The sequence below is a fragment of the Cuculus canorus genome, chromosome 13 (assembly GCF_017976375.1).
Source record: "Cuculus canorus isolate bCucCan1 chromosome 13, bCucCan1.pri, whole genome shotgun sequence".
Lineage (NCBI taxonomy): Eukaryota > Metazoa > Chordata > Aves > Cuculiformes > Cuculidae > Cuculus > Cuculus canorus.
Genome location: NC_071413.1, coordinates 8,950,401 through 8,975,596, shown reverse-complemented (window position 1 = coordinate 8,975,596; position 25,196 = coordinate 8,950,401). Strand labels below are relative to the sequence as shown.

The 25,196-nt window shown below is 41.5% G+C and overlaps 2 protein-coding genes across 2 annotated transcripts in view; both read right to left on the bottom strand.

Moving 5' to 3' along the window:
• Window positions 1-931: 931 nt before the first annotated feature.
• Window positions 932-6,368, bottom strand: GCSH (glycine cleavage system protein H). The gene is made up of 5 exons (XM_054079139.1): window positions 6,134-6,368; window positions 3,458-3,537; window positions 2,180-2,243; window positions 1,639-1,770; window positions 932-1,061 (listed from the first exon to the last, which is right to left on the bottom strand). The coding sequence occupies exons 1-5, from the start codon at window positions 6,264-6,266 to the stop codon at window positions 964-966; spliced, it is 507 nt and encodes a 168-aa protein (XP_053935114.1). The 5' UTR covers window positions 6,267-6,368; the 3' UTR covers window positions 932-963.
• Window positions 6,369-7,732: 1,364 nt separating this feature from the next.
• The window catches only part of LOC104059400 (polycystic kidney disease protein 1-like 2), a 46,742-nt gene continuing 29,278 nt past the window's right edge, over window positions 7,733-25,196 (bottom strand). The window contains exons 24-45 of the mRNA XM_054079070.1: window positions 24,913-25,138; window positions 24,343-24,536; window positions 23,674-23,904; window positions 23,352-23,453; window positions 22,959-23,137; window positions 22,459-22,605; window positions 21,771-21,970; window positions 21,396-21,622; window positions 20,647-20,863; window positions 19,322-19,550; window positions 18,317-18,548; window positions 17,785-17,881; window positions 16,623-16,763; window positions 15,751-15,936; window positions 14,522-14,849; window positions 13,877-14,010; window positions 12,849-12,976; window positions 12,350-12,510; window positions 11,464-11,674; window positions 9,982-10,083; window positions 8,721-8,852; window positions 7,733-8,057 (exon numbers count right to left, since the gene is read on the bottom strand). Of these exons, the coding sequence (XP_053935045.1) occupies window positions 7,932-8,057; window positions 8,721-8,852; window positions 9,982-10,083; window positions 11,464-11,674; window positions 12,350-12,510; window positions 12,849-12,976; window positions 13,877-14,010; window positions 14,522-14,849; window positions 15,751-15,936; window positions 16,623-16,763; window positions 17,785-17,881; window positions 18,317-18,548; window positions 19,322-19,550; window positions 20,647-20,863; window positions 21,396-21,622; window positions 21,771-21,970; window positions 22,459-22,605; window positions 22,959-23,137; window positions 23,352-23,453; window positions 23,674-23,904; window positions 24,343-24,536; window positions 24,913-25,138 (3,930 nt within the window). The 3' untranslated portion in view covers window positions 7,733-7,931. The remainder of the gene's footprint in view (window positions 8,058-8,720; window positions 8,853-9,981; window positions 10,084-11,463; window positions 11,675-12,349; window positions 12,511-12,848; window positions 12,977-13,876; window positions 14,011-14,521; window positions 14,850-15,750; window positions 15,937-16,622; window positions 16,764-17,784; window positions 17,882-18,316; window positions 18,549-19,321; window positions 19,551-20,646; window positions 20,864-21,395; window positions 21,623-21,770; window positions 21,971-22,458; window positions 22,606-22,958; window positions 23,138-23,351; window positions 23,454-23,673; window positions 23,905-24,342; window positions 24,537-24,912; window positions 25,139-25,196) is intronic.

Genomic DNA, 25,196 nt, shown 5'->3' with positions numbered 1-25,196 from the left:
TTTGTGTGCATGTTTGTGGATTCATTAAATATTAAGTCTAATGGAATTAGCTGCTTTCATTTACTGGTTTGCAAAGCAAAAGTTTTAGTCTCCATCTTGTCCTGTCATTAGAACAGCGTGCCTACTTGATCTTAAAGACAGACAAAGATGGCTTTGTTATACAGCAAACTATTACTTATCACACAATTTTCACAAGTACCTACTCTTCTGAAATCCCCACAATTGCTGGGCACAGGTTGTAGAATTCCTTAATTACCTGTGGCATAGGTAGTGTTTACTAGACAAAAAAATACAGCTAAACAATCCACTTCGGAACCCTGATAACCTATTACTCCACAAGTTTTGCATACTAAGCAAGCGTATAAATCAGAAGACAAGGACCAAACCTTCTGCCTCAAAGATAGAACTAGTTGATTACACAGTAAAATGAAGAAGGAAAACACGAATTGGTAAATTATGTAAAGAAGTAAAAATCATGCAAAGAGGTAGTTGATATGGCTCCTCCTTTTTTGGTATCACCTTTGCAAGTCTAATTAGGAAAAATATTAGGAGGTTAGGGAAGCACTGCTTTTCAATATCTTGGAAGCAATAGAAAAGTATTTCAGGTAAAGCTGTAGTCCAGGTTACAAGAACAGTCATGTGCCTACCACAGCATTAGCACATTAAGGCTGTTACTGCTAAACTTGTCAAATTAATCTTGGGAAGTATATATTTTAGCAAATACATTGTTTTCAAAAACATTAGAAATAACATCCTGAAGTTATGTTAATCAAGACAACAGGATAAAGAACCCTCGCAGGTATGCAGATGTTAAACGCTTTTATCACTGCAATGATTTATGGCCCTGTGTATGTGATCAAAAGTGGTATTTTTCAGGTTGCCAAAACTGTATATTCTGTACTTCACTGACTGATGACAAACTACATTGAAATATTGTACATGGATTTATTTCATAATTCCAGCTCAGTCCTCAATGGATTTTATGTATTTCTCATAGGCATCTTCGTTCATCAGTTCATCAAGTTCAGCAGGGTTTTCCACAGACATCTTGATAAGCCAACCTTAAGTTAGGAAATTAAAAACAGTTGTTAATATCCTACAAGAAAGATGCATTCATGTTACTATTAGAGAAGTCCTTCTCCCAGTAGGCATAAAAGCCCTGTAGCACTGGTAGAATCAACAGGATTTCTTGTGAAACCAAAACAATGTCTCAATACTTTAAAAAAGGAACAAACAAAAACCTGCCCTAAGAAAGGGCCTCTTGAGTCAGAGCAGCTGTCTGATGTAGTACTGTCTGTCAGTGGCGTTAAGGTGACACTGCCTAGAAAGAGTAAAAGAGCCTGAGCTCTCGATACCATGAGCTGTTACCTGATCAAGAAGAGAAATGTGATCGAGGGAAATAGATTTAAATTCAACCACAGTCTATGTCTGAAAAGAACACGTTGTAAAGCAGCTGTCAGCACAGACATGACTAAAATAAGACTTTCACGTTAAATTTTATGAGTCTTGAACTATATTCAATATATTCCATGCAACCCTCCACACCATTAAACGGGACGAACTAGGAACTGCAGAGCCATTTGTGATAGCAAGAATCCAGGTGGTATTCATAATTGAAATAAAAAAATGACATCTTACCATCTTGATAACAAGATTTATTGACGAGCCCTGGATTATCTGCAAGGGCAGCGTTAATCTCAGTCACTTCTCCTGAGAGAGGAGAGTAGAGTTCACTAGCAGCTTTCACACTCTCCAAAGCTCCAAACTCATCTGAAACACAGAATATGATTGAATACTTTTAAGAGGGAAATGCAGCACACTTTAGTTTTCTCAGTCAGACGTTCTGGTGACAGCCTGGCTATTGAAGAATTGTCTTAATCTTAAGCAATGAAAACTGTCAAGAGACTGAAGTCACCAACTTCCTGACAACGATCAGCAGTATTAAGTTGTATGTTTATGCCCTTGAGCTACGCTGGGGAACTTGCAGAACACTAGCTGGTCACACAGAAGGGACAGAAATTTCTTATCTTCGGCTAATCCCTCGGCTGATGCTTTACAGCATACAACATGGTATCAGGTTAGAAGGAACATAAAGATTACTTCATAAAATTGATCTTCACAAAGGGAGAGTGAGATGAGTAGAATAATGACTTCATTAGAATTCAGAGCTGAAACTTACCATTTTTACTCAATTTTGTCCCAACTTCTGGAAGACTACAGTAAACAACATCTCCTAAGGCTTCCTTAAAAGAAAAACAAAAACATCAAAGCATACATTAAGGAAACTGTACATAGGAGAGAGCAAATAAAATAACTCTAGAATCTCTCTATATAAGTAAGCTTAGTCTCTAAATGTAACTTTCATTCTTTAAGGACTGCATATTTTCACTTTTTCTTATTAAACATTTAACTTGAAAAAATTCTTTTGCTATCATGCTCCAAAAGCCAAATTATTGTTTATCTATGGCAGTGTTAATAATCCTTAGGCTGAGTTACAAGGTGTAAAGATTTCTTCAGGCAGAATGAGAAATAACTCTCAGATAACATCTGCTGATGATTTTAGCATCAGCTACAGTAACGATTTTAAAGGACACGGTTCCCAATGATTTGAGGGAACCGTTTGTTACAAAGCACAGGGGACTTACTTCCAGTGCAATTCGAAATAAAACACCATGATTCTTCCCCAGAGACATGGACAACTCCAGAGGTGTTAGCATACAATTTGTCCTCACTGAGTTAATAAGGAGCCTTATCACCTTAAGAAGCGGAACAGACTTCTGCTCTTCCCTGACCAATGCACCCCATCTCACAAAAGACCAGGGATCTTACAAAATATCAGTGTTGTTTACAGAAAACTGAGATTACAGGAAAAGCTGCTTGTCCCAAGAAATGTTAATTCCCCTTCATTGATAGCTTCTCACATTAGAATTTCTTAAGTTTCACATACAGTTGATCTCTATCCTGAAATTGGCTGTGACTATTCCAAATCAAGTACTTGCACAAGAATAAACGAAAATCCAAAGAAATTCCTGTCCGGGAGTAGGAAATATACTGCACGCTGTACTTCTATTCACAACTGTTCTTTAGCCAGAGGCATTACACCTTATTCATGTTCAAGGGAAATTTGGCCTACAATTGCACGATATCCTCTTCACACAGCCTGGAACTCCTCAGGCCTTTACAAACTGAAGTAATAAAGGTTTTAAATTCTGCTGAACCACTAAGTTTCTCATCAGGTTTGGCTGTTATAGGCTCAATCTGAAGTCATTAAGAATTTATCAGAATGCTAAATCAGCACTCACTTCACAAATAATGTGACAGATCTGAGTCCAAAATTCACGCTCGTTGTATAGCATGTGCAATTAGAACAATAAAAAACAGAAATCGTCCAAAGAGCAAGGACAAGAGCAGGTACGCATAAATAAATACTGCAGGCTTGGGTAAGGGGGATCAATACCTGTGCAAAATTGCTGATTCCTACTGTTCCAATGCCATTTTCAACTGATACCCATTCATGCTTGTCTGTGAATTTGCGGGCTAAAATGAAACAAACTTGATATTTCAGAAATATGTGACATGTTGCTCGCTTAAATACAGTAACACATTTGCAGGCTTAAACTCTGGGTTGTTTTTTTTTACTGAGGTTAGTTTTGTTTTTCTTGAAAAACATTTTAAAGAGTGCATACAATTTACAGAAGCATTTTGTTCTGCTCACAACACGCTTAGTGAAATGGTGGAAGCTCGCTAGGGGTTCTGCCGAGGGTATTGCGGTTCCTGTGCAATCACTTGGAGGCCGATGAAGTACAGGAGCAAAAGGAGTAGTTCGACTTCAAACAAAAGTATAAATCTAAAGCTTCTATGTGTACTATGCGTACTTTAATCATAGTTCTGCATTTCTATGATAGCTCAGTAGCTTTTCAAGCATATTTAGTGTTTGCTTCTGACACCCACTTTATTATTCCTGGAAAGGCCATTGTTGATGACAAGACATTAAAATCATGGATAATAGGAATTCCATTGGAAATGAGTAATAAACCATAACAATGCAGAATTGCATAGAATCTCAAATCCAAGTTGAACATTTGTGACATTACACACACCACAAAGAAGCCAATGAGTATGTTTTTATGTAGGATAATAATATTGTACACAAATTATTTATAAAGCAAGGTTTAAAATATTAACCCACCAAAAACAAAAGAGAAAAACCCAAACAACTTCCATGATCAGTTTAGAATACAGTAGTAAAGTGATCTCAGCAGTCAGAAGAGCACACAAATAGATGAAAAAGAAAGTGAATAATGATAAATTCTATCCATGCAACAAAAACCACTGCAAATAAAGTAAAGGTCAAATTAAAAAGAGTTAATAAGTAATCGCAAAATTTGAACTTTGAGCTTATGTGATCAGCCCATTAAATCAATCAAATTAAATGAATATGAAATGTCAAAGCATACCAAATCTCTTTTGTGAGCATTCTTTTTCAGAAGAGCCACCAAATTTACTCTAGCTTCGTTCATTTCAACATGACTGGTTTTGGCTTAACTAATACATTCTGAATTCAGACCTTCATTTATTCAGCCTGCCTCTATTAAATATTTTGTAAATATATACCTGAAGAATGAAGAAAAACTCACACCTCCACAAAGAGGCATACAAATTTTTTCCTCTCTGCCTAAAACAAAAGCATAATTTGTGTTATTCCTTCAAGTTATATCTATAGATACATTAAACAGAAGAGTGAAAAAAGCTTAGATCTTACTTAGACTAACTTAATTTGCAAATAATGATTAATGAATGTTATTTCTTTCACTTCTCGCAGAAGGCAGTTCAACAGATAGTCTTTAAACCTATCTGGAAGGACATGTGTGATCTTTTCTTAGTAGCACTCATTACTTTTATAGAATATTATCCTCTTCTCTGCTACCTTTTCAACACTTCTGTTTGCTAGAGTAGCGTAGATTCCGCTATTTAGACTTTGGTGGCTCAGTTTCATTCAGAGAGCTTTGACACCAGTAGATTAATTTCAGAATGAACTACATGAAGCACAAAATCACACCAAGATCTGCTGGGCAAATCCACGTCCTGCCTCACCCCTTCTGTAGCTCTACAGAAGCTCCTTCAGCACCAAACAGGCCGTGAAAACCCAGCTCGGGATTCTCAGTGGCCCACACCAACGTCTTCGCTGGGGCTGCTGCGGCCCCGTCGCAGAGCTAACAACAAGCTGTTTCAGCTCAAAAAGCCACCCGCTATTTCATTGTGTTTATTTGCTCCATGCTCAATGAAGCCTCGGGACGGGGCCAGAAGGGACAGAACCGCAGGAGTGAGACCAGAGTCGAAGCTTTCTGCCCAGGGAGGAGGTGAACCTGCTCCTCGGGGAGGAGGCACTGCAGAGTGGCATCAGGACGGGGGGCAGATGGAACCCTGAAAGCGAGGAGGCACCAACTGCCCCCGCAACAGCCACAAGCCCTTGTGAGGCTTCTGGCACCTTGGCAGCTTCCCCGCTGCCCACACGGGTCCCACGAGGGGAGATGATGCTCCATCCCACTGTCCCCAACCCCACTTGTCCATCTTTGCTCCCCTGATCCTACTGCCCCATCCCTGTTCCCTCCATCTCTGCTCCCCCCAATCCCCGCTACACATCTCTGCCTTCCCAATCCCTGCTCCTCCATCCCCGCTGCTCCATCTTTGATCCCCCAATTCCCACTTCCCCCATTCCTGCTGCCTCCAATCCCCGCTGTCCCATCCTTGCTCCTCCAATCCCGCTCCCCCCAATCCTGCTCCTCTATCCCCGTTCCTTCCATCTCTGCTGCTCCATCTCTCCTCCCTCCGCCGCTGACCCATTCCCGCTCCCCAATCCTGCTGCCCCATCTCTGCTTCCCCCATCCCCGCTGCCCTCAATCCCGCGCCCCTAATCCCTGCTCCCTCATCCCCATTTCCCCAATCCCGCTCCTCTAATCCCCGTTCCCTCCATCCACGCTCCCCTCAATCCCGTTTCCTCCCAATCCCCGCTCCCCCATCCCTTCTCCCCAATCCCCGCTCCCTTAATCCCTGTTCCCTCACCTCTGCTCCCCCAACCCCTCTGTCCCATCCCCGCTGCCCCCGGGCCGCCCCCGCTGCTCCCGCCACCCACCGGTCAGCACGGGCGCACTGGTGCTCAGCCTGCGGGCCGCGGGCACGCGCAGCAGCAGCAGCGGCGGAGGCGAGAGGCGCGGACAGCGCGGCGCCAGGACCGGCCCTACCCTCCTCAGGGCTCGCCACGCCATCTTAGCCGCGGGCGGGCGCGCGACCCTCCCGGTGCGCGGGGGGCGGGACGGAGGGAGGGGGTGTGGCTGCTCGGAGCTCCGCCCCCGCAGGCGTGGACGGGCGGGGGCGGTGCGCGCGGAGCTCCGCCCCTGCAGGGGCGGGAGTTGGGGGGGTGCGGCCGCGCTGAGCTGCTTCCTCGGGGCAGTTGTGGGGGGCGTTGTGCGCACGGAGCTCCCTCCTTGTGATGGTGGGGTGGTTGCATTGAGCTCCCTCTTCGCATTGGTGGCAGGGAGGCAGCTGCACGGAACTCCTGGCGCACGGAGCTCCGCCCTTGCAGGGGCGGACGGAAAGGGCGGTGTGCGCGGAGCTCCCCCTCGCGGGGGCAGGAGTGGAAGGGTAGAGTGGTGGTTGCACAGAGCTCGTGGCGTGCGGAGCGCCTCCTGGCGGCGGGAGGGAGCAAGGGTGGTGGGGGGGGGCGCAGGCGGCCGCGCGGGGCCTGTGCGGGAGCCCCATTCTGCCGTGGTGTCGCTGGGCGGGAAGCGAGAGGCCGCGGGCAAACGGTGCCCGGAGCGCTCGGTGTTCATTGGCTGCAGCTGCTGAGGCTGCGGAGGCTTCGTGCTGGGCTGAGCGCTGTCTCTCGGCTGAAACTCCGCGCCCAAAGCAACGGTTTATGGGTTGAACACGGCAGTGTGCGGTCAGGAGCCACGATTGATTGATGAAGAGGAGGTGAGGGGAGACATTATCGCTCTCTACAGCTACCTGAAAGGAGGTTGCAGAGAGGAGGGAGCTGGGCTCTTCTCCCAAGTGTCAGGGGACAGGACAAGGGGGAATGGCCTCAAGCTGTGCCAGGGGAGGGTCAGACTGGACATCAGGAAGAAATTTTTCACAGAAGGGGTCATGGGGGACTGTCAGAGGCTGCCCAGGGAGGGGGGGGAGTCACCATCCATGGAGGTGTTTAAAAGATGGATGAGGTGCTCAGGGACATGGTTTAGTTGCAGATAGGAATGGTTGGACTCGGTGATCTAACAGGTCTTTACCAACCCAGTGCTTCTGTGATACAGAAAATGGTAGCAAATAAACTCTCTAAGGCTTCTTTCGGAGCTTCAGGAACTGAGCATCCTTTATCAGCGTGGGCAACACAAGGAGTGATCTTCATCAATCGTGTGCCGCGAGACAAGAGGTGGGACAGAATGGATTTCCCACTTAGATGCACATGGATAAATTTCCCAGAAATCTTATGCATATTTATTACTTTCCTAGGACTAATTTTAATGTCATTATGAGCTTCACAACAGTCAAAACCCTTGCTAATTCAGGACTGGCTCCAGCTCTGCCTGACCTTGCATTTGGGATAGAAAAACACTGCAAACAGAAGACATGTCTGTTCAGCACATATCACACAAGACATTATAATTTCCAAAAGAGCCATGAGTGTAACAGTGTAACAAAAGCGCTATTTGAAAAAAAAAATGGCCATAGGAAAAACATGCAATCAGAGGGACATTCTGCCTAACTTTCAACAAGTACAGTTGGATGAAAACTCTACTTTTGCTTAAATGAAAATATCCCACTTTTTGTAATAGTAACTACTTTTTGTATCAGGATAATCTGAGCCTAACCACTGCAGCTGATAGTTAAACAGCAAATCTTTCACCCCCAAAGTGGCTTTTTGTTGTGGTTATTGTTTAATCACCAGCAGGTTGTTCCAGTTTATCGTTAGTGACTGGCTGCTCTTCCTTCTTGCATTTAATCCCGAAGAAGCTGCAAAGTTTCATTAGCATTAAATCAACAATCTCCTCTTCTTCTGAAGCCTGAAATAATAACAGGTAGTAAGTTACTCGGATGCACAGACCAGAAGTGATGCAGTCCCTGCTGGAGCCAGAGAACATCACAAGAGAAAATCATAGAACCGTTAAGGTTAGAAAAGAGCTGGGGAGGGGCTGTTCGCAAAGTCTTGTGGTGTTAGGATGGGGGAGAGTGGGTATAAAGTGGAGAGGGGCACATTTAGACTGGACATAAGGAATTTCTTCACAATGAGAGTGGTGAGGCCCTGGCACAGGTTGCCCAGGGAAGCTGTGGCTGCCCCATCCCTGGAGGCCAGGTTGGATGGGGCTTTGAGCAACCGGATCCGGTGGGAGGTGTCTCTGCTCATGACAGGGGGTGGAACTGGATGGGCTTTAAGGTCCCTTCCGACCCAAACTGTTCTATGATTCTATGATCCAGTCCAACTGTCAGCTCAACACCACCACGCCTACTAAATCATGTCCTAGAGGGACATTCTTTACTTTACATGAAATAAGCCAACTTGGACTGCCAGAGCAAAACGTGCCAATATTTTTGTCAAGACACAAGTCCCAGATGAATGTGGGTGAGCATGGATGTTACAGAAGAGTTTAAGTGGGTTTCATCCTAAACCACGAGTAAGCACTGCACAATAAATGTTAAAAATGCCAGGAGAGCTTAGATGAACACACCTGATAGTGCTTCTGCTCGTCACCAAAAGCAACCAGAATCACTGAAATGAACAGATTCAGTACCACAAACGTCATGAAAATTATGCAGGATCCAATTAAGAAGGAGCCTAAAACTGGATTGTAGTCCAAGACCTGTAGTATTTATAAGGTAAGACATCATATTATAACTGTAAAAACAAACAAACAAAGCAAGTGTACAAGCAGTTAAGACACAATAAGGACCTTGTCTCTCTGAAAATCCTTGTGGCTAATAAATTATGCTACATTTATTAGACCTATATATATATAAATTTTCTTCTCTAGTCACTTTCCCATGTTGATTTGATATAGTAGAAAGATGATGAAATATTTTATGAATATGGACAATCTTTGGAGAGTTTTAAGTATTTGCATTTGATTGTAAAGTTATGCAAGTTTCACGTGAAAGTTGACAAGCTTGGAGATCTCTTTGCCCAGTAACAGTCGAAACTCCATCATGCCTTGGCTTTCAAACTATATATAAATCTCTGTATGCTTTTATTTTATGCTTTACAGAGAAGCCCAGTCAGACTGTCATGGTCACATACAAACTAAGAGTTGTGTTAAAACCTTAAAACCTAATTCTTGTGTAAGCTATAACATAGGAATATATTTTAACGATTAACAACATGAGTGTGATGTAGAGGTGACAAACTTTGTGCCTGATTACTGATCTTCAAAGCTACCCACACCCATGGTCTGAAAACATTCACCGAGGAGGACTTTGCAGTCAGAGATGTCTGAGAATGAGCTTAATCCACTAAGAGCTGTTCAAAGGACATTGTAAGATTTGAAAGAATTTAATGAAAAAGTCAAGAATAATAGAAACAAACGTTACATAAAACTCCCTTGTGGAAAGCCTTGCCTCTCTTGGGAAGCTGATGGGGGGGTGTTCCGAACAAACGCAGGGTGTCCCTCACATTTCTGCTTGTGGCTTTGTAAGAAAATTGTTAAATACTTTCTATATTCAATAAGTAACTTATCTAGTTAAAATGCAAGCAACTTTCTCAATGAAAGGTTCACTATGAGTCTACTGATGGTCAAAATGGGATGTGAGATGTGTTTCGCTTGGTGTCTCTTTCTTGGTGAGAAAAGGTGGTTGCTTTAGGAAGCTGTGGAGCTTGCAAAGTTAGATCAATGTCTAGTGCTAATTGAAAGTCTTCCTATTTGCTGAGTCAAAGCATATCTCATAGCTCAGCTGCTAATTATACAGTGATAAGCTTCTCAAAATTAGAGATGGTACCTCCTCATAGTTGAAGATTCCCAGCTGAAGACTGACCATGGTCTCTGCTGCGTCAAAGAGAGTTTTGTAAGAGTAGAGCTTCCATCCAAATATCAAGTTTGTCTGCAGAGGAAAGAAGGCGTATCTTGTGGTATGATCAGAGCCAAAATCAGCTCATGACTGCTCTTTTCAGAGAAAGCCCTCCTGCCCTGTCCTCAGAGTCACAAAGTCCTCTCTTTGTGTTTTGGGGTCGTTTTTCTTTTTGTGTTTACAAAGAGGGGAAACACCAGACAGAGTCACGGAAGACTAACCTAGAGCTAAGAACTGGATTCACACTTTCTGAATGTATTTAGCTGTAAGACTTTTTATCATGGATATGAGAATGTCTTCTGTCTGCCAACTTGTCACTAGATATGTAAAAAATCTGCAAATACATGACACAATCACAAGAGTAATTTAGCCCACCTCCAAGGAGCGGATTTATCCTGGCATAACTGACCAAATTAATAATAGTTGCAAACACTTGCCTTTCAATGCACAGATCCTTCCAAATAGGCATTCTCCTTGTTTGGCCTCAGTGACCAAGATGCTACTTTCTTAATTTATATCTTACGGACTCGCTGTGTCTGATTTAAAAGGTGGCTGCTGCAGTCTCACCTTTTCCTCCATCCCTCTGCCTCTTTCTTTCATAGCTGCATCACTTGCATGTGACAACAGACTGGGTCATGGAACTGATCTTATCACTTATTTTACCTGTTCAGTTTGTGGCTACAGGAGTGCCTGAAATTACTCATTTATAGCGTGTCAGAGCTGGAGGGAGAGATGAGGCAAATGAAATCAGGCAGTGTGAGACTACAGCAGGTCCAGTTGGTCACAGGGCTGCCTTTTACAAAGCAGTTTGGATTTGGCTCTGATGGTTTCTACTTTTTCAGTCATTTTGCAGTTGAGATGAGCTGAATTTCCCCCATCACTCTGCCAGAATATTTACACAAAACATTTCAGCTAAACAGTAAATATACATAAATAGTTGCATCAGATAATTCTTTAATCTCATTGGAATGAAAATAACATTTTATTTGCATAATAAATGTTCCTATAATATGCCTCAAAATAATAATTTCCCACTTAAAAACTAGCCAAACATATAATGGCACTTGCTGCACTCTCCCCAATTTGAGCTATATCCAGAAAATGATTGTTCCTGTATTTTGTTCTTTGTCACATCTAATACATCCAAAGAACCCATTTTCTTATCTTAGTGTTTGATTTTCATACTAAATTTCAGTTTGCAAAGAACAGACGGTGTTATTGCAGATATTTTAACTTCTCTTTCATGTGTACTGAAGAATTGGGCACCAAGCTGCTAACCTTAGATTTAGGTAGGCAGCTTTGTTCAGTTTTATCTTTCAAAGCTATGTTGATTTCAGCATTCAAAAGTACTTCATTTAACCTGGCAGTACTTGGATGCAGATGGCAGAGAACAGAAACCACAGTGGTACTCACAGCAATAGAATAGGCAAGGAACATGATTGCAATTACAGTGATGAATCCAGAGATATCACCCCATGCCCTCCTTAGAGTTGAAGTGATCATGTTTAGTTTAGGATTGAGCCTCAGGAGATGCCACAGTTTCACTGTGGAGAGAAGCACTAGGAATGCAATCAGGTAGCCAAGAATTGCATCAGCTCTTGCTGTTTCATTAAAGCTTACACAGCTGTTAGGAAAAAAGAAAAGATGTAGTAGAGTGCACGTAGAAGCCTTTGAAGTCCATAAATGTGTACGCTGGGAGAGCCAGTCACTCTGTTCTTGTGTTCAGTGGAGAGCTAACCTGAGTTCTTGCTTTAATATTCCTGTCTGTACTTCCCACTGCGTGCCCTCAAAAAGCTTGGTTGTACACGGCAAGAGTTTTTATATCAGTGTTAGCTAGAGCTGAGGGAGGGCAGAGGCTGCAGCCCCAATGTTGCTCAGTTTCAGCATCTGTTTTTTAACAGATGGCATAATTTTCCTTTCTGTGTTAAATAAGCTATTATTGTCCTCTAGCCGATGGCTTTATACCACAAAGACTGAGGCAGGTGATGTACTACCTAGATGGGTGTCCTGTAGCAGAAAGGCTTGTTGATTCAGGAGAGGGTGATGCGGATAGGGAACTAGCAGGTAGGCTAGGGGACTTGGTGCTCACGTCTGCTGGATTTTGATACTGCAGTATCAGAAGAAATTCCTATTGCTGACACACCTCTAAGCCCTGAAAGTACTTAGATGCTTCATGAATATAGCCGTGTGGGGCAGTGTAAGCTAGCACAGAGAAGCTGCTGTCTGGGAGAGGAAAAATAGATTTATTTCTGTGTAAGTAACACCAAAAAAGGCTGCACTAGGTAGCATTAGTACTTACTCCTCTTTGTGTTCCTGGTAGTAGCTGATGTCTCGGGTCCCAAGAATTGTCCTCTTCACAAACACTGACAGAGCACTCCAGCTAATCAATATAATGGCCATCTCCAGGAGATTCCACTTGCTGTGGAAGTATCTCCATCTCAGAGTCTTTATCAGTTTTCCCTGTGAAAAGAGGAGTTTTACTGTTTCAGTCTCATGCCTTTGTATCATACAATACACCTCTAAAGATTAGGCCTATCCCCTGTGCAATAAAGCAAACTATTGCACATCAGTAAAACTACATCTTGCACTGATTTCTTATCTTTCTTCAAAAAAGCATTACAGACAAATGAAATGTTGCCTTCCTCTTATTTAATACAGATAGAGTATCTGAGTCAGACTTCCATTGCTGCAAGTCAGCAGCAGCACTACTGAAATCAAGCATAGTTCTACAGTTTTTGTAAGTGAAATCAAAACCAGACAAGGCGATGCCGTCACCCAAACATTCCATTGGGCCTCACCTGTACTATCATGTAGTACACAATAAAGAGGAAATAAATTACTTCTGCTGCAACCACAAAGATGTGGAGACTGTTGGTGTATGGGTAAAGCCGGACACTTTGCAGCTCTGCACTTGTGAAGAAGGCCCCTAAAAAACAAACAGTGTTCACCTCGGTGCTCTATGAACTACATATTTCTGTTTTTCATTCAAAGTCAGTTCACCAGTAAGACTTCCTTACTGGCATTCACATCAACGTGGGACTGAATCCAACTATCAAACTAAGATTTAGGCTTGATTATATGATTAGCCTTGTAAATGTTCTTTGAAATTTTCCTCAAATAGGAATTTAAGACAGTCAATGGTTTTTAGAGCACTAATGCTTTCCTGTGTGATGGTATGATACTAATCCCAGCAGGGCCGAGGTTGGGTTGGCCTACAAATGCAGAATTGTAGCAGAAGGACCTGGAGATGTGAATCTGAATCTCATTCTAGAAAGAGAATGAGCTGTTTTGTGGTCTAGGCATTTTCCAATACTATGCCAGACCTGTGGGAGGCTGCTTCTCAGATTAGGTGTTTTTCTATGGTCTTCAAACCAGAATCTAGTTTCACTATTTCCTTTGTTGTATTCAGATTATGTATTGTATGATTACACAGCTACATAATAGAAGTCTTCTGGAACAAAAAAGACAGGCTGTTATTTGTACTTTTTGTCATAAAATTGTATTGATTAGCTGAAATAATTAGGAAACATAATTTTTCTTGTTCCTGTTGTGTAAATTCTGGAGATGAAGTTTCAGTACCATCTTTTCAGCAGATGACCACAGCATAAGTGAACGTAAGGTATTCCTTACGTCTGTATTGCTGTAATGCTACACATTTCCTGAATGGCTTATACATTTTGCATTGATTCTATCACGATTAGATTTACTAAAACACTTCTGTTTACTGAATAAAGAGCTAGGTAGACACTGACAGCGTGTGAATCTGTCCTCTGTAAGTGCATTGCTTGCTGTCTTCAGATATGTGTAACTTTGAAAAGGTTCTTACCTAAAGCATTGGTTTCAAACATCAGGCTTACAATGCAGAACAGGTTCACATTGGCATTGTAGACTGTAAATTCCACAAACACTGCTCTTGTGAAGGTGTCGAGCCAGACTTTGTTGAAAAGGTACTGGAGAATTCTGCCAAAAAAAGTGTACAGCCAGTGATAGAACTCATACAGGAAAAAGACAGTATCACATGGAGGATAGGGGTGTTTGAATAATCTTGTAGAGAAGGAGTAAACCAGAGGTGATATGTTCAAAAGGACATCTTGTCTGTCAAGATTGGGTGTAGGGGATATTTTTACTATTAGTATAGGTGGTAACTTTCTTCTTGGCTCCTCTAGAGAAGCAGGTACCAGATATTGGCCAGTGCTAAATCTGAGGCATCTCAGGTATGTGGTCATTTAGCTCATATTGGTTAGGAGAAAAAGGTTCTACTTTTGGAACCTGATTGTTACCTGGCATGGAGCAAGATGATAGGAACATAAACTACAGTGATGGCACCATGCTAACATCTACAGTATTCAGCGCAATGCACAGCAGAAAAACTCAGGATGAAATCTGAAGTGAACCTTAAATAGGATAGAGGAAAGAGCATCATTGACGCTACAGCATATATGCCAATAATGTACAAGAATACAAGTGGTACCTGGAGGTGTTGTCAGGATCAGTCCCCAGGTGAACCACGTATCCTCCTCCCCTGTAGATGGCAAGTTTGCCCCAGATGGGTTGCCCTCGCAGTTTGGACTGACTCTGATATTGCCATGCTGAACTGAAGTCAGAAGAGTTATCAAAGACTGAAGTATTCCAGCGTTCTGCATAAACTGATGTGTCTTCTGTTTGTTGGGAATATGGAGCATGACATTCCTGAATCACATGCTGGAGCTCGGGGGAAATAGGGCAGGTGTCTCCTTTCACTCTTACTTGGCGAATTCGAGCACTACCCACCAGCTTGGAATTGCCATCTGTAATGAATCCTAAACAGAAGGTATAAAAGAGCAGCACTAGCAATATGACAGAACTACTAATAATATTTCTTTCATTTATCATTCACTGATGCATTAATATTTTGCATTAATATTTTGCATTCATATTTTGCTATGGACTCTTTTCTAAAAAGCAATGTAAGCAAAATAGTCATGAAAATTAAGCCCTCATGTTGATTCGAACCGAGTTCTTAGATAATGTCCATAGATAGTACAGTCACTACTGTGACTCACTACCTGTCTGTATCTTATACAGAAGGAAACTGAGACCTTGAGGAGAAAACTGGCTTGCTTCGAGTCACACAGAAGAGTAGTGGTTTGCAGTGTTCATTTGTACACAGTTGGTCAGTACCTGTTATATCCAGTGAACAATTCTGCTAATATATTTCAATATTTGCTCTTAAAGATGAGCTGGAAAATGGTTCATATTTTTTACTGGGTATGGCTAGACAGAAACATGGTGATATTGCATAATTAGCCTTCAAACTGACCTAAGTCATGATGCAAACAAAGCTCTTCTGAGGAAAAGCTTTATAGTGCCACCTATTTGCTGTTCTATTTTTGAATTATATAAAGGAACTTACGTAAAACTGAGACATTTATCTGAATATCTGGAATAAAGAATGTAAAATGTAAAAAATATAACATTACAGTGCAGTACTTTTGGTTTATGTTAAATGTAAGGAAAACACCAGAGCACATTGAACTTAAGATCAAACTGTGGGGTTTTTGTTATCCACTAATGTTCATATTATAAGAGCCCATATGAGACTTATAAACTCACAGTCTCTTTCTCCAGTCAAATATGTATGTGCAGGTTAGGGTAATGTAACCTAGATAATAGATAATGTTTCAGAATCTGGAAAGCTGAAGTGAAACAATGAGACAGCACCTTTATATGATCCATAAAGATTTTTGACTAAGGTGGTGTTTGCCCACTTGAAAAAGTCCTGGTAACTGCAGATATCGTGGAATCCATCTGTAAAGCTGTTCTCAATGTGTTTGTTTAAGTAGTAGGAATTGGGATCTCTCTGCCCATAGGCAACCAGTAACAGCATCCATAAAAACCCCAGATAGGCTGGAAAAATTCAAGAAGAGAGAGCATGTGTGAGCTCAGAATTAACACTGCTGTCCGAAACAGATTGCATGAAAGGTTATTGCTGTCATCACTTATTAGGTTAAAGAGATGTTTTACTAGATTCTGACTGACCAGTGCTAATGAATTTACCCAAGCTACTTCAACGTGCTGCGGTTTAAGTGTATCACATTTGCAATACGAGTAGCAGTTGAGAAAGTAAGTGGTAAGGCTGCTGGACACCAATAGTAATGACGGCTCTACTTTCAATGAGTAGTGTAACTTTGTTCCAAGTGAAGTTTATGTAATTTTTTCCCATTGCTTTTAGAGGAAATAAAAGGGGGTATAAATAATTATCTGTATGTACATACTATCTGCTTTTAGAAAGATGGCTTCCTTCTGTTCTTTTCATTTCAGCTTCATCCTTTTACCCTTTCTAACTTTTCTTTAACCCCTTGTGTCTTTAATGTATTTCTGTACTGTAACATCAAGTCGTCAGCGACACTTTTATCTCTAGTTAATATTCCCACCTCCTTTCAGCTCCAACTGCCACTGAACAGCCCTGTCTCTACATGGTAATGGCTGGCAGAAAGCTAAAGACATGCCATAACTTTTTCACCCAAGAGAATAATATTCTCACTGATGAAAAAGACTGAAATAAAAAAAGATAATCTGCATATGTATAATACCCAGGATTTCCCTGAGGAGGGCAAATGCTTTCTGCTCCTTCATGCAGCTGATTTTCATTTTCTCAACATCAGCCTTAGGAGGTGGCCGGTAAATATTGCTTCCGCTGTCCCTTCGGGCTCCAAAGAGAGGATTTGAGTCACCTGTGTGTGAGAGCAGTAAAACCTGGGATTATTTATCAGATCATCTATGTCCTGCTTTTTCTTTCTTTAAGCATTATAAGGAAACATTTCTATTTAATACTTTCCCTTAGGAAAACAGGAGATGTGATTTTAACGATTAGTGTAGTAAGGCAAACAGTGAGGAGGGAAGGAGGTCACAAATACTTAAGTGTATTAAGCTTAGGTCCAGATACAGTCCAAGTGTCTCTCTCTAGGCTGAGCATCTCAGAAGGTGATGTATTCAGAGTCTGAGACTGATCAGGAAGGAAGCTGTTGATCAGGATTCTTTGCTGTGCCCTAGGACTCCTGTCTGCTACTATCAACTTCTTTTTAAAGGTGATTGTGATTGTGGAAGCCACTATTTGGTTTATGGGAGTAATAAAGATAATTGTGGTTGTGGAAAACTGTGTGTATTGAGGACTTTAATATCATAAGACTTACAGGAGGTGGAAATTTCTTTGAGAGAGAACTGGAGTTTTAGATATGCTTGTCAGATAAAGATCTACGAGTCAGATAAAGATCTATCCATTTTGCACTGGATCTCATGTTTGTTTTCAGTAGGTTGAGGAGTAGTTACAGGTTTTGTTGTAAGCCATCCCATGAATACTCAGATATCTGCACAGAGCTAAAACAAGCCTCCTTGTGTACCTGATTTATTTTATGTCTGACATGAGAGCTAAAATATTGAAGCGTGGTTACTGCATACTAATAGCACTAATTCATTAATTTTTATTTTAATATTTTCTCCAACAGGTACAAAATGAGTTATTTAGGTTTGTTTCCACTTTCACCTTGATCTTGGCAATGCTAACGGGTAGGCACATAGTCACAGCACTTGTGGATTTAGTGATTTCTGCTAACCTTGTTAGCTAAGATTCAGGATATAAAGATAACCAGTAAAGTTCTCAGTTGAGCTGAGTCACATATTTGTGCATAAAGCATTTCAAAAACTTAGAGAATGCTTCACTTTCTGTAATAATTTTTTCATTTTACACACAGTTACCTGGTGTAGATAAAGGCCCGTTAATAGCTGTGTTTTCTTCATCCTCATGTTCCACCTTCTTCAGAACCAGAGCAAAAAAAGCAGCAAATCCCAGCACCTGGAAGGAATTAGCTATAGACTCATGATACGCTCACTTCATATAAAGAAGCTCAGGCTTTGAGCTGGATCACTTTGGATCCAAGCACTTCAGGAGAACAACTGTGCTTCAGCTTTGTTGAGCTCATGCAGCTGAAGCTCATAAAGAAGAGAACAGTGCACATCACTGGGGTCCATCCAGCTAAACTGTTTTTGCCATATGCCCCATCTTCACTCATCAGAAACCTAAGAAACTCTGACACAACAAGGGAGATAAAACTAATGGAGTTAATGTCAGCAAAAGACGACAAAACACGCTAGCCTTTGTTTTAAGGGCAGATAATTCTCATTTTACAGATGAAATCCTGTGGTTCTTTAGAACACAATACATTGTCTTCCTGAAATGATGGTAGAATGAGTTCTTATTGGCCAGTGTCTGTATTTCTAAGGATCTCACCTTTAAGGGCTGTGTGACAAAAAGACTTTCCAAGAAGGAGATGGCCATGGAGATCAGCCACTTGATGGAGTTCTCCTTGCCGTAATGCAGCCCATAGAGCATGGTAAAGAACCCAGATACTCCACTGGTGGCTACAACAAGGAACCAAGCAATGAACACAAACCACCAGGGCAGGCCTTTGGAAGAATAACTTTTCTTGCTGTCACCAGAGAAGCTTGGAATAAGAGAACACCTTGAGAGACAACCAGAAATGAAAAAATCAGTCTGCAGTGGAACAAAAGCCAAAATCCCAGTCTTTGGGTTCAGAGGTGATAGGCAATATCTTATAATTTAAAATCTCAATCAAAATAGTCTAAATTCTTTTAACTAACACAATTATATAGGAGACATAGATAGAAAAAAAGTACAATGAGCAAAAATATAAGGAAGTGTGCAGCGATCAGCTATAATCAAAACAAATATGATGGGTTTATTTACTTCTCAGTTCATACATAGTTAAACATCCAATAGGAATGTTGACAAATAAAACCACGAGAACATTTTAGCTGCTGGATGCATCTCTTGTGATCATCATGAAGGTCAGAAAGATAATTAGTAGTATTCTCTTCAATACATCTGACTTAACTATCATATTTCACTGAAATATTTTTGCCTGCTTGTTAATTTTTCTTTATCCATACATTTTAAGAGACGCCTGAGACTTTGAAACTTGGTGATTATCCCAGTTTACTATCATGTGGCATTGTATTCTAACATTCAATTTTGGAGGCAATAACGACGGAGAGCAATGATCTGTCATTATGGCTTTTGTGTGCAGTTCATTGTGCATTGAAAGTTTTTGTTGCTCCTACAACAGTATAATAGTAATACTTTGTTTCTACTGCTATAATGATGGTTATCTAGCACATATTAAACATTAATTATTTGGACTCTGTCATCCTCACCAGTTTTGAAGTCATGACCTGAATTTGCTTTGCACTGCAAATGAGATGAGAACTAGGTTACCTCTCACTGATGGACGCTGATGAGCAGATGTGGCTCTCCAGGAGGTTCTTCATGTGCTGAACCTGCTGAACAGCTTGTGTGTAACTCTGAGGTGTCTGAAATTTCTGGGGCCCTAGTAATTCCAGCTCCATCTGTACATGCTGGAGTTGCATGTACAAGCAGCGGTTGTAATCGCTGTATTTCAGTTGTTCACACATTCCCTTCTCTGGAGTTGAGCTTTTTGGTTTTTCTGCAAGTAAAGAATTATTTGATTTTTTCCAACAAAATCAGCAGAGGTTTCGCTAGATTAAAATACTGTACGGTACAAAGGTGAGCAGAACTGGAGCTAAAGCTTCTGAATGTGAAAAAGTGAAGAGTAACATTTGAAAAAGCAGATTTAATACCAGAGTTTTAATGCTTCTCTGATGGAATTGTCGCCAGGAGGCAACTTAGTAAGACAGAGGTCCTAAACCTTAACAAGAAGTCAGATAAGATCAAGTTAATTTGTTCATAGTTTACCTGTGCAATTAGTAGTTTGGAACACTAATTGGAAAAGCTAAATGCAAGTCTTAAAGAAATCAGTGGGATTGTTTACTCATATATTATCTAATTGAAAATGAATGAATGCCTAAGTTGAGTCAAACTGAAAACATCACAAAGCCGAGAAGAAAAACAGGACAAGACAGAAATACTGTGGAACAACTGATATTTGTGACTCTATGCTTTTAGATACTGATCCTGCTGCAAAGCCAGACTGTTAGCTAACATTTAATTCTGCAGCATAAGAAATAGAAATTTCACAGTGTCTTTACTCAGTTGAGCACTCAGTGGTGCACCGTGAAAGGGCAAGAGGCAACAGGCACAAATTAAAACATGGGAAATTCTATCTGAACATAAGGAAAAATTTTTGGGTTGTGAGAGGGATTGGACACTGGAAGAGGTTGCTCAGAAAATTTGTGGAGTCTCCATCCTTGGAGATACTCAGCATCCGACTGAACATGATCCTGGGCAACCTGCTCCAGCTGATCCCGCTCTGACTAGGATTGTGGACTAGACAATCTCCAGAGATCCATTCCAACCTCAACTATTCTATTTGTGGAGTCTCCATCCTTGGAGATACTCAGCATCCGACTGAACATGATCCTGGGCAACCTGCTCCAGCTGATCCCGCTCTGACTAGGATTGTGGACTAGACAATCTCCAGAGATCCATTCCAACCTCAACTATTCTATGAACCTCTAATGGCCTTTGAGTCAGAATGAAAGAAGAGCTTGGGTCTCACATCCAGCGTTACTGTCATTTTCGCTATAAAGGATTCAGTAGGCATGCCACATTGTGTTGTTTACCTTGCATAGCCGAAGTGCCTAATGTGACAATTATAGGGTCATCCTTCTTTTTGCTCTCATCATAAAACTCTTGCCCAGCTCTGTTCTGCTGGCAGATAATGTCCTCAACCAGTGCCAAAAGTGTATTGATGTTAGTTGATTTTCCAAGAGCTGATACTGAAGTGACAGCTGGAGTCCTCAGGGCTTTAAAAAGTGAGTTGGCAATTCTTCTTATATCCTAAAAAACACAGCAGCAGTGCAACAATGACTCTGAGTGGAGTGACTTAAGCTGATGTGATCTGAAGGCACTGCTGGCTGGGAGCTGCACCTGTGGCTAAAACCTGCAGAACGGATATGGATAGCACATCCTGCAGTGCTGGACGGGACAGGCACATTTCAATGTATTCAGCAAGACAACTCTCAGGATTCAAAAGTACAGCTTACCTGCCCGAGGACATAAGCTGAGAAAGATGGGGTCTATGCTACGTTTTATCTTCATTGTCTTGCTTAATGTTTGCTTTTAAGCCTTGAACAGTCATGCACATAAAATTGTGCAAGGGCTGGGATGTACATAAGAAGGTCTTAAGTTGGGGATTCCAGGTAGATGGGTAATTGAGTGCTTTGCACCAGTGCGTAATTGGCTTCTCACTTCTAACAAGCTGAAGGGCATCTGGCACAGAAAATTTCTGCTGTTGAGTTGAGGATGTCAGGTAGTGCATGGCAGCAGAGGGCAGTGCAGGATTCTCTAGGGTGCAACCCCAGGGACTTGCCTTTATCACCGCCTCTGGAGTGAGGGAGACAGCCTGGGTGACCTGTGGTGTGGGAGGTGGGCTTGGGGACACTCGACCATTCTTTCTTGGCTTCTTCTCCCTCCCTTTCATGGCTGGCCGGGGTCGTACATTCCTGAAGATCTGCACAATGAGCAGGTTGATGGGGAACATGAGGAAGGAGCTCTCAAAACCAATCATCACTTCCTGCCACGTGAACTCGATCTTACCTGTCAAGATCAAACAGAGACGAGAAGCAAAAATAACCTCGTGAACAATCAGATCTCTCTTGTGACAAAGCCCATTTGTTCAACTGTCCTACTTCTAGATTGTGCTGTGTCTCTATTCCCCTGCCTAAGCAATGAAGAGGATTGTTACCCAAATCCATTTTCTGCTCGGCTGGGTCCTTTGGCACTCCCCAGAACATGATGCTGGTCAGCATGGTGCACAGAAGCAGTGAGAAGCAACATGACACGCGCTGGGCTCGTGTGAAAGAACTTCGTGGAGAGCGGCTGAAAACTGAGTACCAGATGTGCCCATCCTGGAAACCTTTGGAGGTCTTCATGAAAAACAGATTGCTAGGAAGGAGGAGAGGGAAGAACAGAGCTGCAGTTCAGGGTTCTGACCTGTTCCTGCTTCTAGGCACTCTTAGAAGAAATAATAATTGTGATAAATTGCCAAATATCAGAGCGTGGTTTGCATGGAATGGTTGTAGCTACGTATATCTCTCCTTCTAGCCACACCCTGGAGGGAAAGCTAATCATTAGCAATTTCTATGCAAATTATAAAAGAAATTATACACAAGAGAAGGTAAGATGCTTGGGTTGCTGTAGGTCTTGTCAGGCTATCCTTCTTTAACACCAATAATTCCAGTGTGGTATTACTGTTAGCATAATGATTAGACTTACTTAATCATTCCTCCTCTTTTCTTTGTTCAGAGCCCTTTGAACGCAATAGAAAGACCTTCCTTATTTTCATTTTTTCTTGAGTTTGATATTCCTTTGCAAGCTTGCTTTTCTAGACTGATTGCTACCAGGAGTGCGAAAGTACATAAAACAGAGGGTACCTGAACTGCTTCATGTCCTGTTCTGTAGCTACTGGGAACACTTTATCAAGGACACATTCTCCAATATCAACAGATAGCCAAGAGTTACAGAGGAAATACCATTTCTGATCCCATGCCAGATCGTGGACCAATACTCGATTCACATACCTGTTAGAAAAACATAGAGGGCACATTCACATGTAACTGAGTAGTATAAAATTCAAGACTCAACTGGATTATGGAAGACAAATTCTGGCCTTTAACTTCTTAGGTTGTGTCTAAACTGTAAGGCACAGAACACATCCCATCCTCTACTGGACACAGGGTATGGGAAACACTCCTTTTCCTGCAGTTTAGACTATGATTTAATCTATTCATCTGCAAAAATGAGAAACTAACACTTCCTTCCTTTCTAGATTTGTAGAAAGGGTAATTTTCAAGTGCTAGAAAAGGAAATCTGTTATCATTATAAAAAATCTTGATGGATCTCTACTCTCCAGGATCTCCAGATCTCCACTTACCAGGATGGACTGTCTCCTGAGTTATCATGCCACAATCTAATACTCTGAAGCTCCCCAAGAGGGAAGAAGGTACAGAGTAGGAAAACATCCACTCCTCCACGTTCAAAGACTGGTGTATTGGGATCAGCTAGATGGTGTGGTTCACTCTCTCCTTCCAGTCCATAGAGGGTGAGAGTCACCTGGAGGATAAATTGGCAAAATCAAGACTTGCACATCTCTGTCCTATGTATGATTATTCACCTGGCACGCTCTTTCTCCTTTCATCAAATCTGAGGACTTTCTGTCTTTCTGCATTTGAGCTGTTTTGTTTAATAACCTCAGATCCTCCATTATCCATCTCATTCTCTACAAGGAATGCATAAACTGTCTTACCCCACACAGTGCCATTGATACCTTGGAGGTTGTGGCTGCACCACGGCGGTGTCCTGTGAAAACTGTCACAAGATAACGATATTGAGCAAAGGGGTCATTGTCTTCCAGTACTGTGATTTTCACCTGCAGAGTGACACGATACTAGTGATGTTAGCTGTTCTGCTAGTGTGGATTCCTTAAAGCTGTGGATAGGAATTTGTCATCTTGTGAGCAATGCATATACTTACCAGTAAACAGAAAGTTACAGAGAAGGTAGAATTGATTGAAGGATTCCTACTAAAAGGGGCTAGGCAAAGCGGGAAGTGGCCTAAACACATTCTGTCTTTATTGGCTGAAAACTTACTTTGGCATCATCCTGGATGTCTTTCCTTCGAGCCCAAATAACTGCAAGCACGTATATCAGAAAGATGCATCCTACAGTTGTCACCACCACAGGGTTGTTCACAAATGTGCCAAATAGCTCTGCAGTTTTGCTAACATCTATGGCATTGGGTAAGACAAAGAAGGAGCTCCCAAAGAAGGTCAGATGATTGCAGAGACAGTGTGTACTTCTAGGATTTGTTTTTGGTCCTACCTGAAAACCAGAAAAATTACCTGATTAAACGTTAGGCTTCAAAGTATTGAGTAACTTATCAAGTAAATGAAAAGTCTATGCTGAAACTGGTAAGTTAGTGTCGAGAAGTGCTATACAGAAAAGAATTGTTGAAGTTCTGATAGTAATATTAATTCTAATGACTAGCCAGGAACAGGTGTTAAAATATAATACAACCTTGTCAGAACGATTCTGTTTCTTCTTTTATAGAAGCCCATCCCAAGGAATTGAAATGGAAGTGTCATTTGAAGCTTAGTGTGGTGTGACTAAACTCTGAAAAATTTCACTTTATTAAAACATGTCAGAATTATTTTGCTTTATGGTTTGAGTTCAGTGCTATCATATTACCACAGGATGGTGGTTATAAGGGCTAGCTTTGAAGTAAATCATATAAACATGGTTTTGTTTTGCTTTACTTACGTGACATCCATAGCTGTTCCAGTTCCCCTGGTGCTCATCCCAGAATACGCAGCGGGATGCAAAGCAAGTGACAGCTATAGTTACCCTTTCGTAAACTGTGGAATCCATTTCCATATCTTGTAAAACCATGAAATAGTAGGTTCCCTCTCCAAAAATGAGTTCTTCTGGGCTAAGAACCCAAGCGTTTGTCTCACCTTGAACATAAATATTTTAGTTTCAATATATATAGAAATGCTAATTCAGAAGTAAGCAGTTGTGTTGTGTATAATCAAATCAACAAACTGAACTGACTAATTGTTCAAAGCATCCCACTCTCAGCTCCTGTTAGTGAACGCTGTATGCTAGAGAACTGGAACACTGAAATATGACAGATGGAAACTCCTTTGAGAAGTTTTATTCCAGTTAGGTCTGAACTCATGGTCCAGGCTCATTCTGCAAATAGATGCGTGTGCTGTAAAGCTGCGCATGAGCACTCACTGTACTGACTGCCCTTCTCTTGCTGTGGGTGGTGAAAAATCTTACAGAAGCCCAGAATTCACAAGTTCACAGGTCACTAAGAAGTTGTCTTACCTCTAGTTGTTTTGTTGTAGAACAGATGATTTTTCATATCATAGTTGGTTTCATTTGGACGATAACCATATCCTAAGTAGAGTATTAGTGGAATGTCGCGTTCGGATTCCAGGTGGATCACTATAGATGTGTTTTCTGAGGTAACATTGAATTGGAAAGTGCTAAAATTGCCCAGATTTAACAGAATCCTATCTTCCTGAGCTGCTGAAAGCCTTGGTAATATTATCTGGTTTTAGACAGAAAGACATAGCTTTATATACAACAAAGCATCTTGCGCTTTCTAT

Excerpts from the sequence above, each read along its gene's own strand:
- GCSH (XM_054079139.1), bottom strand. The coding sequence starts at position 6,266 with ATGGCGTGGCGAGCCCTGAGGAGGGTAGGGCCGGTCCTGGCGCCGCGC. Across the intron at positions 2,244-3,457 it reads GAATCAGCAATTTTGCACAG|GAAGCCTTAGGAGATGTTGT; the intron begins GTATTGATCCCC and ends TTTTCTTTTAAG. Across the intron at positions 1,771-2,179 it reads GACAAAATTGAGTAAAAATG|ATGAGTTTGGAGCTTTGGAG; the intron begins GTAAGTTTCAGC and ends TCTGTGTTTCAG.